The following is a 15,417-nucleotide window of genomic DNA, read 5'->3' on the forward strand; positions in this document are numbered from 1 at the left end:
AACGCCACATTATAAAGGTACCTGTCCTAAGTTTTTTCTTGTAAAATTTTCATGTGGGACTATCAAGATTATCGTAGACAAAGTGGTTACTTACATAAGACCTATACCCCAATGATATGATATAAATTTGACAGCCGTCCTTGTCATGTACAGTCCTATCAGTAATATAGTTGGCACAATGGTTACGGGTCCTATGAATCTCAACAATACTCCAACTAATCCTGTTGCTCCAATCAGGAAATGTAAGAAACCTGCTAACATTAAGCTGCCTTCTAACTGAAATATAATCGAAACATTCACTGATTAAAAATCTAAAGGACAGTGTGGAGTACTTTTATGATGGTTGGTTTTTCAGAATCATAATATTTCTGGTTAAGATACCAAACGTATTATTTGGAACAGCCACGGCTTTGTATTCCGCTAAAACATGATTGTAATGAAGAACAAAAGCGACTTTCAGAGAATAGGGGCAAGCAATAGGAGATTCGTATAGACTTGTTTATCCTTCCAACCCCACAATTGTTCAAATATTTTTTTATACTTGTGAATATTTTAGTGTGCTCAGGCATCTTATTGAAAAGAAGTTAATAAGAAGTCAACATTATTTACAGATTATTTTTTTTTAATTACAGAGGTGACTTATCAGACATCGAGCTAAATTATGTGGTATTCTTAAAAAGGTAAATGCAAAAGTCGTTATTGTTGTTGACGGTCAGCTTGGAGGATCTTCAATCACATAAATAAAGTGACCAGAACTAGAGGAACATTGTTAAAATACTTCTTCCTTTGAGAGAAATTGCAAGAACAAATCATTTCAGGAAAAAGTAAAATCACAAAAATACTGAACTCAGAGGAAAATCAATTCGGAAAGTCTATAATCACATGGCAAAATCAAATAACAAAACGCATCAAAAACGAATAGACAAGAACTGTCATATTCCTGACTAAAACAGTGTAGACACTAGATCAGTAATTGCTGTAGATACATTAATGAGAACTGCTACAAAACGAAGTCGTAGTAAAATAAGGACTGGCAGGAACGTTCACTGATATTTCATAGAGAAGTTTTAGTGTTCACTGAAAATTAACGGGAATATCGCTAACAACCATTTTTATGCATGCATATGAGGGATTAATTAGTACCAGATTGTACAGAAAGCACATTGTTAAAACATATAGCTTTATTATTCAAGTTATGAATATCGGTGAAAATTTTAAGGTAGCGACTGATAATGTTGAAATGTGTGTCACATTGACGAGAAAATATAAAGACTTCACGGCATAGTTGGGTCAGGATCCCTAATAGACCTTGAGGTGAGGAACTCAGATGACGTAATTAAAAAAAAATATTAGTCCGCCATACAATTGTGGATGCTGTGATTTTAAAAATGGTTATAAATGAACAATAAGAACTGTTTTATAGAGCTGATGTGATGAGAAAAGAAAGATGTAGATTTGACCTGAAATAAATTATTAGAAAGGACAATTTTTTTATTGAATTTTATGATCAGAATTTTGGGATTATTTCATGAGGAGAGTGACATTTTTCACCATCTTCCGGGGTCCAGCAATTTGCGAAAAAAGTAATCTCACTTGCCACCCCGAAAATTTAACCAGACATGTATAAATGTATCAGCTTCGATATGAGCCATCATACATGTTCAAGTAAACGATATGGACTGAGCAACGGAGGAAAACGTTACCATTACGGTCTATGGAGAATTAATTGTAAATGTATACCCAAATTAGAAGCTTAATTCCAGAAGTTTTCAGGCTGATTTATGGATGATTTCACCTTGTACACCACCGAAAATGATGGTTAGTAGTTTTTTATTTATACCTAGTTATCATAAATGGTTTAAGATAAATATTATTGATAAAGATCAGCAAAAACTCAATGAAATTTTCGCTTTTAAAATGCATTACTGGCACGGGGCTGAAAACTTTTTTTAGGCACAATCATAACTTTGTTTACTTCTGAGATATCCGAAAGGAATTTGTTTACTATATTGAAAAAGGCAAGAAATAACTTTTAAATATTATTAAATTGTAAGTAAACATGACACAATATAGTCTTTGTTATGTAATTATCACTTCGGTCTACAGGAATACCTGATAATCATGGGAGATAACACACTTCATACGAGTAAAGTGAGATCCATCATCGCATGTGCTTTTATCCAATGATTTGACCCCTGGTCAGTAGATATCATATGCAAAAAAAACAGAAAACACATGTACATGTTTTAAGAAAATCATGAATTATTATTTTTAATGCACTTGAGCAAAACAAAAGATATTGTCATTTCTCAGTGAAAAAGGGGGAGGGTCAAACCTTTTTGAAAACAATATTTCTGCACCGATTCAACTATTAAGCTAGTTAGCTACTACCCATTGCTTCTAATATAAAAGGTTTAAATGAAGGTTACTAAGCCACAAGGGAGAAGCATTTGTCTTTCTTTGTAATTAAACTTTCAAGAAATAGATTTTTCTCTCTCAATAATACTTATGTATTTAAATTAAATGATAACACAGCCTGAGTAATTTTTTTTGTGTCTTATTTCAGTTCCAGACATATCATTACTTTTTAACCTGAGATGGCAAACTAGAGGTTTTAAAAAGTCCTGAATAACTGGTAAGCATTTTGTTTTGTTAGGCAAGCTCTAAATTGTTTATTTATGGTATTTATGCAATTGAAATTACAGTCGGTATGTTAAAAATATGCAAATATGAAAACTGTTGCTATGGTCTTGATATTGAATGGAAAGGCTTAGTTACAGATCGTTTCGACTCAATATTTCGAGTTAAATCTTGCGGCAACTGTTTCTCACGTAACACTGCAAACTATATTTTGCACTATTTTGATCTGTCGTTATTCAATGACGCCATAATACATGTGATGTCACAATGTTTCCTTTAAAACCTCATGTGGATTTCTCACTGATAAAAGGTTTTCACTGAAGTACATGTTAAAAACATTTTTTCTCAAATAGAATTATGTGAAAGGACAAGTTTTGAAAATTTGCACTATATTGCACTCTAATTATATGATAAGGATGACTTTCCCAGTAGTTTAGAGTGCTTTCCACAGTTTTAAATACCAGATTTCCACTAGTAAGAATAATTATTTTGGTGTTGGTTTTTTTATAAAATCTTCATTTTTGCATAATTTCTCTGCCAAAATGCACTTTAAGACACAAGAAAATTTTATAGAATGCTTTAACAGGGTCTGTGTATTGTAATTAAAGGTTATAATCAGAAGTTTTGTCCTTGTTTTGACTAGTGAATGTATTCTGGAAGAAATTAATTATACATACACATTGTATTCAAAATAAATGAATATAGCGACGAAAGTGTCATTGCCTTATAGTGCTAAAACAACTTTATTTTTTTTCAGAAATGGACAGAAATACACAGATTTATTCAGAATGTTATACCGATGAAGATCACATAAAAATATTTGGAAAAATCAGAAGTATTGATTTCAATATGGGTCAGGATCCCTAATAGACCTTGAGGTGAGGAACTCAGATGACGTAATTAAAAAAAAATATTAGTCCGCCATACAATTGTGGATGCTGTGATTTTAAAAATGGTTATAAATGAACAATAAGAACTGTTTTATAGAGCTGATGTGATGAGAAAAGAAAGATGTAGATTTGACCTGAAATAAATTATTAGAAAGGACAATTTTTTTATTGAATTTTATGATCAGAATTTTGGGATTATTTCATGAGGAGAGTGACATTTTTCACCATCTTCCGGGGTCCAGCAATTTGCGAAAAAAGTGATCTCACCTCCCACCCCGAAAATTTAACCAGACATGTATAAATGTATCAGCTTCGATATGAGCCATCATACATGTTCAAGTAAACGATATGGACTGAGCAACGGAGGAAAACGTTACCATTACGGTCTATGGAGAATTAATTGTAAATGTATACCCAGTTATCTCACTATAAGGACAATATGTTAATTGATGAACAAACTATTATTAACATATTTAAAGATGAGATTGATCAATTTTATCAGGTGTTTAAACAATACGAATAGTTATTTGCAAATCCTAACGAAAAGACTGGACAAACAATATTGTGAGGCATTCTATAACATTGCATGATGAAACACCTATTAAAGTAGAGAATCACTGATCAGCAGGCATGTTTTGGAATGAGAAATAAAAATTTTAAAGAAAAAAATGTATCATTGTCTTAGTAAATAAAAAGTCATATCATGGCGGCTAAGTGTTGATTACTGGAAAATGAATGAACAGACTATCTAAGATGCATAGCCGATCCCGTTGATTAAAGAAAACTTGAATGCTTTGTGTGGATCACGTCAATTCTCTTAACTGGACTTGGATATGCTTGAAATTGTCATATACTCAGCCTAAAGCCACAGAAAGCTAAATCACCAAACAGCAATGTCACTCGAATTATGTCATGAGGCATCACATTTCAGAAAATAATTGAAGAAGTAGTTAGCGGACGTCACTTGCATTTAGCAGTGTTATAGCTGAACAATACTTTTTTATTGTAAATCGTGTGATGGCCATCTTGTATGCGTTTAAGAAGAAACTTTAATTGTCATCGCAATCAGTTACATTTTAAATACTAATGTCATGAGCTGTACGAGGGAATTGATGCATTTCATTACAGTCCTCATGACTGTTACGATACCGCCTGGTGTCTATTGAGAGAACCGTACATTTTGTCCACTTTTCGGAACCACAATGGCACTGACCATGCAGGACCTCCACGGTAAGTCAAAGTCATTAAAACCACCCTCGTCGTTGAGATAAATGTATGTTAAGTTTAGTTTGTGTCAATAAGGAGATGTATTTAATTTCAAACTTAATTACATAATCAAAACACAAGCATGGAACATGTGGAATAGCCACTAGCCAAACTCTATATTACAATGGTCTTTGTTTTATTGTATGAATATAACGTAACATCATTTAATGAATTTACTATTGTTTTGAATTGTTTTAAAATATTCCAACGTTTATGTGTAGGTTTTTTTAAAGAATTATCTTTAATATAATACGTTCCGAAACATGGAATTCATGCTTCATGTTGATGATTCTTAAAAAATAAGAATATTTTTTGGGGTGTATGCTAGATTTTAGTCATATACTTCATAATTCAAGAAAACAATAGATTCTGACATGAGATGAACTTCCTTTATATTAAGAAGCTGACTATAACCTTATACTAATGAAAATTCACTTAAAGTTTATATATTTTCTCTACGTATTCCTCTAAATTGCAATCTTAAACTATAATAATGTGTATCACACTAAAATAATAGCCAGCAGATATATGCAGCATACAAAGGTACAATTAAATAATTAAATATTTGTGTTTAATAATTTGCATATTAAGTTGCTTTTTTCTACGGCTTGGGAATGAAATTATTAAAAGTCGATTATTTATTACAGGGTCAATTGCGGAAATTGAAAATTGATATCCAACGAAAATAATGAATCCATTGATTTTTCTCCACAAATCCACGAACAAAATTGTACCCCACAGCCATATATCTTTTCTATATTTCTTTTTCTTTTTAAATTTGACTAGGAGTTCAGTATACAATGAGTACTTACCTTTTGAACTTGTCCATATAAAATATCATCTGCACTTGTTGTTCTATTAACTAATATTGATATGTTTAACGTTGAATTGTAAAAAGAGCTTTCTGCAATGAAATAAGAAGTTCTGTTTAATGTTCACACAATTCTTAACTTCAAATTAGTCCTAGTAGTGAATTGAGGTAATTCAATGTAAAGCATTGTTAAAGTAAATCATTCACCCACCTAATCACACAAACTAATACATTGTTGACGCCGACGTAGCCGTTGACGCCGGAAACAGCATACCTATGTGTCGCTTTATGCCTCCGTCAAGCGAGACAAAAAAGGATATTTTATTTTAAGTCAGCATATATACATAGTAACAGCTAGAAATGTCATCAAAGTGAGAGGGTTAGCGATGTAAAACCAGGTTTAATCCATCATTTTCTACATTTGAAAATGCCTATATCAAGTCAGGAATATGAAAGTTCTTGTCCATTCGTTTTTGATGTGTTTTGTCTTTCAATTTTGCCTTGTGATTATGGACTTTCCGATTAGATTTACCTCTGAGTTCAGTATTTTTGTGATTTTACTTTTTTTTCTAGAACATGAGATCTTTAAAAGGCTGTGTGCCACTTTTTTATATTGTGCCTCTCATTTCATAATTCGTAAAGCCAAAAAATCCCTATTGTGTCTATTGGCTTTGTTCACACAACGTAGTCGATATAATGGAAATGTATACGACTGTCATACAAGTAAAATGTTTGGCTAGCTAGGTTTAATCTACCATTATCTTCATACGAAAATACCTGTACCAATTCATGAACCATTTGATTCGGGACTTTCGTTTTGAATTTTTCTTGGTATTTTTGTGATTTTACTTCCCACAATACTAAAAAGGGAATGAAGACAAAACGTAAACAATGTACATGCACTGACAACAAATATGTACAGCATGTTAATATGTGTAAAAGAGGAGATACAACTTCATTGGTCACATAACTTCTGATTGTTCTTCCATTGTTACATTACCGACTTTCAAATGTTAAGGTTTAGGAAAGTAAATTTAGAAAAGGACTTCATACACACAACATTTGTCTATTTGTCATTTATCAAGTGATTGTGTTATAATGTGATTCAGTATCTACTGGCAATATGTATGGATGTAATGTGAAGTTGTAATCATTAGCATTGCAGGAAGGACATACTCCTATTAGAGTTCTTTAAAACTGCCATTGTAGAAATACAATTAAAATGGGTCGATGGGATTCGGCTTGACAAATGTTTTTCTAAAGACCTTGATATGCTACTAAACTGGAGATTCAGACACACAGACATCCAGACTTGGTGTACATACTTGCAGAAATTGATTATTATGGAACATCTTAATGTACAAAGTAATTTTTAAAAAAAACTTCACAATGCCAATTGAATATTGAGATAGAATTCGTTATGTGTTACTGGCACGGTAAACATACCCGTTATTATTTGTGGGTCGCATCGTTCAGGATCAAGTGTCTGAAGTGCAAGTAACGGCACTGTGTACTCAAAAGCTGCACCTTGGAATAATGGTAACCTGTTAAGGGAAGAAGAAACATATTATTAACAGATACATTGCAGATTGAAAAATTGCTTATATACGACCGCAGAAGTCCAACACTGAACAGTTGGGGCAAAAATGAACACAATATTCGCGCTTGATACAGGTCTAGATCTGAATTTGGATTGTAATTAGATATTTGACACATAATAGGTTTCTGATACAGAATAACTGTAGTCAAGGAACTTAGAATTGGTTATATGATTGAATTTATATTCAATTGTTTTGCTTTTGTGCATTACACTTTGCTGTTTCGAATAGATCCCCCCTTTTTTGCAATAAGAATAATATTTGAAGAAATTGTCTTTTTAATTTCTGTAATGTTGAGAAGAAAAACATTGCCCCCCCCCCTTTTCCACACAAAAAAAATTCTTTCCCTCAAGACAAGGTCATAATCTCAGTTTAATTTTCCAATGGAGTGTGAAACCATAACTACCCATTCAAATACAGGCATTTTCTAAAGTAGAAAATTGGCTATAAAAAAAGAATCAAAACAATAGGATAATTTAATATATATCTTCATCAAATTTTCTCAATATTGGGGCAGTCAAATTTGGCAGATATTTAGGGCCAAATTCATACTTTTGACCGAACTAACTCCTTTATTTGAGAGTTTAACATCGTTGATTAACACCAAGTAAACTCTTAGACTGACCTTAAGCCTTGTCAACTATGTTTAACCATACTTCAGTATTCTCATTTTAGAAAGACTCAATCATATGTTCTAAGTAGATATAAATACTAAATTACATTTAATTTATATTTTCTTAAACCTTATTTTTTCCAACATTTTTTCTTTCTTGTCAAATGAACAAACATTTTAAAGTAAACAAAAGGCTAATATATGAATGCTTACAACATAATGAACAAATATGTAATTTCATACTATATTTGTAAAAATATAAATTCATTCAAATGTATTCAGCCTTTTAAACAATTTTTCAAATGGATGGATTTCAATATCAATAAAACATCCCAAATTTACAATTTTCGGTGACTAAATTGTTAATATTTTTGATAAAAATCCATTAAAATATTTGTAAAATAACCAACAGACAAATAAAAATTCAAGGTATTCATAATACAAATGCACAATTAACCTACAGTATGAAATGTAGGGTGTTTAATTTAGATGTCTTTTGTGACACGTAATCAGAATTTACATCATTTGTAAATGTTTTGCTAGTAAAAGAGATATTGGTCTTTTTTACTTGTCAAGACGGGGATACTTAATGCTTATATAATGTGTATAATAAAACCTCTAGTCTCACAACATAATGATATTTATGTGTTCTTTTCTTTCATCAATCAGTTCACAAATATGAAACTACTCTGTTTCATATAACTCAGTAAAAACACAACTTTCATTGATATAATCATATAACATTATTGTTCAATACACAGTAAACTAACAATGTTAAAACTGTTACTAACTTCGTCCTTTATTTGGCGTTTTGCTTTTACATTTTCTTATTCCAGCGTCACCGACGAGTCTTTTGAAGACAAAACGCGCGTCTGGTACAAATACAAAATTTCAATTCTGGTACCTATGATAAATTTATCAGATATTTCACAAAAAATGGTAAAATTTACCTATCAATTATAATAACTACGAAAGGAGTCAACTTGCGATAGGTTAGCGTTTCAGCCTTGTTCACGTATATAATATTGCCCTGGTCGTCATTTTGCTGTTAAAAAGTATTTCTCTTTCTACTATAGTTCCCATAAACATCACGAAAAATTATTAATATTGATCTTTTAAGATGTATATCTCCCATTAGGAGTTGACTGACAACTTATAACATTTGACCTGTTTGTGGAAACTGTTTTCTGCTGAACTTTTAAAAACAATTAACTCAGAATCATGGATACACTTGCAAATGAGTGGATTATAGACCGATGTTAGTGTGTTGTCTTTTTATATTGGCAATGCGTTCAATTTAAAAAGAGAAAATCCTTAAGAATCGATTGATGATGTCTTTATATATAATTTTATTTTAAAAATGGAATAGAAATTTATTTCAATTCGGGAAACATGAGCATATTTGTTCTCTCTTTGTTCGGGGTTCAAAAGTCAAAAATCGATTAAGAGAAAACAAATCCAGATTACAAATTAAAAGAGGGAAACATAACAACTATAAGACAAATGTAAGATGAAACCAACGAAACAACAGACTAATTCATTCCAATATTTACTGTTCAGTTAAGTTTAAGGTATCATATGACTTTAAAGATAAAACCTGTGAGGAGTTTTCGGACACTTTCCATCATAATGAGTAACTATCACAGTACGTAGCTTTGATACCTTCACCTCCTTTGCCTGATTTTATCAGCATCCAGTAATTATATTTATCTTAATATCCTTGCCTGATTGTCTTAATTTTTTATGTGTGATACTTTCTACTCAACTCAATGGTAGTCTTTCGTCTTTTTTTATTCTTACCTCACTCCAAACAAAATCATCATCAGTGTGGTAATACCATCCATAAATAGAGTGGTACTGAGCAGCCTCGTTTTAAACATGCCATTTGTTTCTCCACACACAGCTTCCGCTACCATTATAGACAATGCTAGTTGATTTGCCAGAGAGAGGAGTGCTTGCTGAAAGTAAAATATTAACTTATTCAGGGGTTTGTTAGGATAATAGACAATGCCACTAGGCTTGCCAGATGTATAACTGTGACAATAAAGTAAACTTAGTTAGGGGTTTGTTGGAATTCAAGACAATGCCAACTGGTGCAAACTAAAACCGAGGGAAACACATCAACTAAGACGTATATAAGACTAGCGTTTTGTCTTCAAAAGTCTTATCAGTAACGCTTGTATAAAGTAGTTAAACATGTCAAATAGTTATCAAAGGATCCAGGGTAATAGTTTAGTACGCCAGACGCGCGTTTCGTATAAATAAGACTCACCAGTGACGCTCTTATAAAACTAGAGGCTCTTAAGAGCCTGTGTCGCTCACCTTGGTCTATGTGCATATTAAACAAAGGACACAGATGGATTCATGACAAAATTGTGTTTCGGTGATGGTGATGTGTTTGTAGATCTTACTTTACTGAAATTCTTGCTACTTGCAATTTTCTCCATCTACAATGAACTTGACCCTTTAATTGCAGAGGAAAATATATTGAAAAAATTTACAAAAATTTACCAATTTAAAGAAAATTGTTAAAAATTAACTATAAAGGGCAATAACTCCTTAAGGGGTCAACTGACCATTTTGGTCATGTTGACTTATTTGTAGATCTTTCTTTGCCGTTTACAGTTAATCTCTATCTATAATAATATTCAAAATAATAACCCAAAACAGCAAAATTCCTTACAAATTACCAATTAGGGGCAGCAACCCAACAACCAGTTATCCAATGCATCTAAAAATTTCAGGGCAGATAGATATTGACTTGATAAACAATTTAACCCAGTCAGATTTACTCTAAATACTTTGGTTTCAGAGTTAAAAGCCAAAATCTACATTTTACCCCTATGTTCTATTTTTAGCCATGGCGGCCATCTTGGTTGGTTTCCCGGGTCACCGGACACATTTTTCAAAGTAGATACCCTAGTAATGATTGTGGCCAAGTCTGGTTAAATTTGGTCTAGTAGTTTCAGAGGAGAATATTTTTGTAAAAGTTAACGACGACAGATGACGGACGACACACGACGACGGACGACGGACCGGACGACAAGTGAGGAGAAAAGCTCACTTGGCCTTTAAGGCAAGGTGAGTTAAAAAGTAAAAAAGGCAATCAAGTATAAAGTTGAAGAGCATTGGGGACCCAACATTCCAAAAAGTTGTGCCAAATACGACTAAGGTAATCTATCACTAGGATAAAGTATTTCGAAAAATTCATATATTTTGCAAACAGTAAATTTATAAAAATGACCATATAATCAATATACATGTCATTACCAAAGTGCTTACTACTGTCCTGTACGCGACACCGCACGAAGATGAAGAGCTTTCAGATCCGAAATGTCTTAATGATTGGTAATACATCTAAGTTATTGGAATTATAGACAATGCTAACGGGTTTGCCAGGGTATGGGATGCGTGCTGAAGGCATATATATATATAACATATTTAGGGGGATCGTAGAATTATAGCAAAGTCTTCATGTTTTGGTGCATTGAATGATAAGGGCTACTATATTTGGTGCATTGAATGATAAGGGCTACTATATTTGGTGCATTGGATGATAAGGGCTACTATATTTGGTGTATTGAATGATAAGGGCTACTATATTTGGTGTATTGAATGATAAGGGCTAATATATTTGGTGTATCAAATGATAAGGGCTACTATATTTGGTATATTGAATGATTAGGGCTACTATATTTGGTGCATTGAATGATAAGGGCTACTATATTTGGTGCATTGAATGATAAGGGCTACTATATTTGGTGCATTGAATGATAAGGGCTACTATATTTGATGTATTGAATGATAAGGGGTACTGTATTTGGTGTATTGAATGATTAGGGCTACTATATTTGGTGTATTAAATGATAAGGGCTACTATATTTAGTGTATTGAATGATTAGGGCTACTATATTTGGTGTATTAAATGATAAGGGCTACTATATTTGGTGCATTGAATGATAAGGGGTACAATATTTGGTGCATTGAATGATAAGGGCTACTATATTTGGTGTATTGAATGATAAGGGCTAATATATTTGGTGTATCAAATGATAAGGGCTACTATATTTGGTATATTGAATGATTAGGGCTACTATATTTGGTGCATTGAATGATAAGGGCTACTATATTTGGTGCATTGAATGATAAGGACTACTATATTTGGTGCATTGAATGATAAGGGCTACTATATTTGATGTATTGAATGATAAGGGGTACTGTATTTGGTGTATTGAATGATTAGGGCTACTATATTTGGTGTATTAAATGATAAGGGCTACTATATTTGGTGTATTAAATGATAAGGGCTACTATATTTGGTGTATTGAATGATAAGGGCTGCTATATTTGGTGTAGTGAATGATAAGGGCTACTAGATTTGGTGTATTGAATGATAATGGGTACTATATTTGGTGTATTGAATGATAAGGGGTACTATATTTGGTGTATTGAATGATAAGGGCTACTATATTTGGTGTATTGAATGATAAGGGCTACTATATTTGGTGTATTGAATGATAAGGGCTACTATATTTGGTGTATTGAATGATTAGGGCTACTATATTTGGTGCATTGAATGATAAGGGCTACTATATTTGGTGTATTGAATGATAAGGGGTACTATATTTGGTGTATTGAATGATAAGGGCTACTAGATTTGGTGTATTGAATGATAAGGGCTACTATATTTGGTGTATTAAATGATAAGGGCTACTAGATTTGGTGTATTGAATGATAAGGGCTACTATATTGGGTGTATTGAATGATAAGGGCTACTATATTTGGTGTATTGAATGATAAGGGCTACTATATTGGGTGTATTGAATGGTTACGGCTACTATATTTGGTGTATTGAATGATAAGGGGTACTATATTTGGTGCATTGAATGATAAGGGCTACTATATTTGGTATATTGAATGATGTTATTGTGAGTTTTGTTTGGCATGTTTCATCCCAATGTGACTTTAAACTTGTTGGGTTCACTGTTTTGTTTTTGTTGTTTTGTCTCTTTCTTGTATATTACATTTGGTGTATTAAATGAGGTAGGAATACATCCTTGACTTTTTTCATGGTTCATTGGTCAATGATAATTTTTCACTGATTTGTCAGTTTATCAGATACTGTTTAACTATATTTGGTGTATGGAATGATTTACAGCTCTGGAGTTATGTGATGAAATGCATTTTGATGAGGTGTTAATTACAAAAAAACATGCATTTGTTCAATTTTTAATTAAGTTTAGCCCCTCCTACCAAATTCTTATTTCAAATAACTTTTGACTAATGAAATATTTATAATAAAAGTACAAAACAAATCATTTTACAGGGAAAATTTAACTTTTGTGTCCGCTTCTTAACACCTTGCAAAGGAAAAGATTAGGTCATCTTTAAATGATTTTAAGTAAATTCATTTTTAAAACCCCTTTCAAATTATAATAGGTAAAGGTCATTTCACTTTCCATAAATAATCCAACAGATTAAAAGAAAGACATCCCTGAATTTGAGTTTATTTTTTTTCTTATATAAATTAAGTTATCTAATTTTCTTTATTATTTTTAAGATATCTGTTTAAATCTTTTTATTTTCGTTTTAAAGTTACTTGAGAAATACATGAAATATGGGTTGGTTAATCTAGAAGAAAAATTATTAGTAATTTTTTTACTATTTAAAAGTAAATCTCTTTAAACTGCCATACAACTTCATGGAGGGTGGTAGATCATTGTCTACAATGTTTTTCATGTTATTGGGAACAGTTTAAAAACATTTCATTTTGTTGTTATGTTAGATTTTTTTTTGCTAATTTAATAATTATAATTAGCTATTTATGGGTTATTTGAAACTTATGACTGACGAACATTTGAAGAAATATATGGAATAGATGGAACTTTGTTGTTATTAAATGTAGTGAAATGAAAAGGAACTTGAAATAATAGGTATCGTCCTGAACATGAATGAAATATTTGCCACTGAACGTAAGGTATCGTCCTGAAAATGCATGAAATACTTGCCACTGGACGTAAGGCATCGTCCTGAACATGCATGAAATATTTGCAACTGGACGTAAGGTATCGTCCTGAACATGCATGAAATACTTGCCACTGGACGTAAAGCAAACAAAATCAATTATTAAATAAAATGGAGAGTGGTAGATCATTGTCTACAATGTTTTTCATGTTGTTGGTAAAACATTTGAATTTCGTTGAAGCTAAAATATTCTGTCCGTCATTAACTTTTTTTGTGTGTAATCTCAATAATTTTAGGGCATACGAAACAGTTACAGGGGTGGTAATGTAATCGCTTAAAAAAAAAAAATTGGCAACATTTGGAAAAGAATTATTTTAAGAAATTTTGAGAATAGAAGATGTTAAAATTTATTTTATATTATTTTGTAATTTTCTTTTAAAACAAGAAGTGTTGTTATGTTAGCAAAGGTTAGAAATGTCCAAGAAACCAGAAATTCTAGTCATGTGCAAAATTAATACTCTCTCCAAAAATTGGCACAAGAAGCTTTATTTTTTTCATTTCAAATTTGACTTGACTGAAGGGGAAAAGGGTTGCATTCAATCTTTCATCAAAATATCAGTGTGGGATTTAAACTGTATTGTATGCCCTTTAAGTTTTTCTGTACCAATTTAAGCTAAATATATATTGGAAGATCAAACTCTTAATGTCTTAATTTAGGAATAACAATTGACCATTTTAGTGGATTTAAAGATGTTAATAAAATTCAAGCACAATTTAAAAATTCATATTGCTCTTTCATAGCTTTTTTAAATGTTTTGGAAAGTTCTTTTGCTTAAATTTTTTTGGGAAAGAGTGTTGCTAATCATTTTGCTGAAGGAAAGACAAATCCAGTAAAGAACTTATTTTTAAGAGATTTGTTAATTGTAATTTTACTCCTTAATTCCAGTCAATTTATCAAAAGTACAATGTTTTTCTCCTTTTTGCAATGTCTGTATTATGCTCATTTGATAAAACGTTGTTATTTTTTTGCTATGGAGGGGGTTGTAGATTAATAGTTATTGTATTTGAAGATTGAGTGTTAAAAATATTGCAGATCTATGAAATCATTATTTTACATTAATTCTCAACTAAAATTGCCATTCGAATATCCCTCTTCATGAATGAACAGTAACCTAATGATGATTTCATTTACAATTCTTTAATTTATGTATCAGAGAAGTGGCAATGAAATCACATTTGGTTATTTCAATCACTTTTGAAGTTGTTTTTTTTTTTGTCTCAAAGTGTTGAAGTGTTAAAGTTTGGGTAATGTCAGTTTTAAGGAATTAAATGATATGCGCTATACCCCATTTTCATATGGATCTTATTTTTACTTTTTGTCTGAGTTGTGGTCTGTTGATTTTGGAAAAAAAGGACAAAAGAAACTCGAGGAACATTAGAACTCATAAGTCATTGTAAGTCAAAATAAACCGTTGAATATAGATAAAAAGTAAAGGACCTTAACCAACAAAGCAAAGCCCAACATAGAAAACAATACACTATGAACCCACATGAACTCCTCCAAAATATTGCGGTGATCTCCGGTGTTCTGGAAGGATAATCAGGCAGATCTTGCTCTACATGATTATAGCTTTG

The 15,417-nt window shown here is 31.7% G+C and overlaps 1 protein-coding gene and 1 long non-coding RNA gene across 4 annotated transcripts in view; one reads left to right on the plus strand and one right to left on the minus strand.

Annotated features, from left to right (window-relative positions):
* Positions 1–15,417, minus strand: part of LOC139518717 (solute carrier family 23 member 1-like) — a 35,433-nt gene that overhangs the window by 12,961 nt on the left and 7,055 nt on the right. For all 3 annotated transcript variants that reach the window (XR_011663438.1, XM_071310203.1, XM_071310202.1), the window contains exons 3-6: positions 9,619–9,776; positions 7,054–7,151; positions 5,609–5,700; positions 95–276 (exon numbers count right to left, since the gene is read on the minus strand). Coding sequence is in view for 2 of the 3 variants with exons in the window: in XM_071310203.1 (XP_071166304.1) it covers positions 95–276; positions 5,609–5,700; positions 7,054–7,151; positions 9,619–9,776 (530 nt within the window). In the remaining variant the exon portion in view is untranslated. The remainder of the gene's footprint in view (positions 1–94; positions 277–5,608; positions 5,701–7,053; positions 7,152–9,618; positions 9,777–15,417) is intronic.
* On the plus strand, positions 1,713–3,518 carry LOC139518730 (uncharacterized). The gene is made up of 3 exons (XR_011663441.1): positions 1,713–1,818; positions 2,567–2,635; positions 3,398–3,518. It is a non-coding gene; the product is annotated as an uncharacterized lncRNA (long non-coding RNA).

The sequence above is a fragment of the Mytilus edulis genome, chromosome 4 (genome assembly GCF_963676685.1).
Source record: "Mytilus edulis chromosome 4, xbMytEdul2.2, whole genome shotgun sequence".
Taxonomy (NCBI): domain Eukaryota; kingdom Metazoa; phylum Mollusca; class Bivalvia; order Mytilida; family Mytilidae; genus Mytilus; species Mytilus edulis.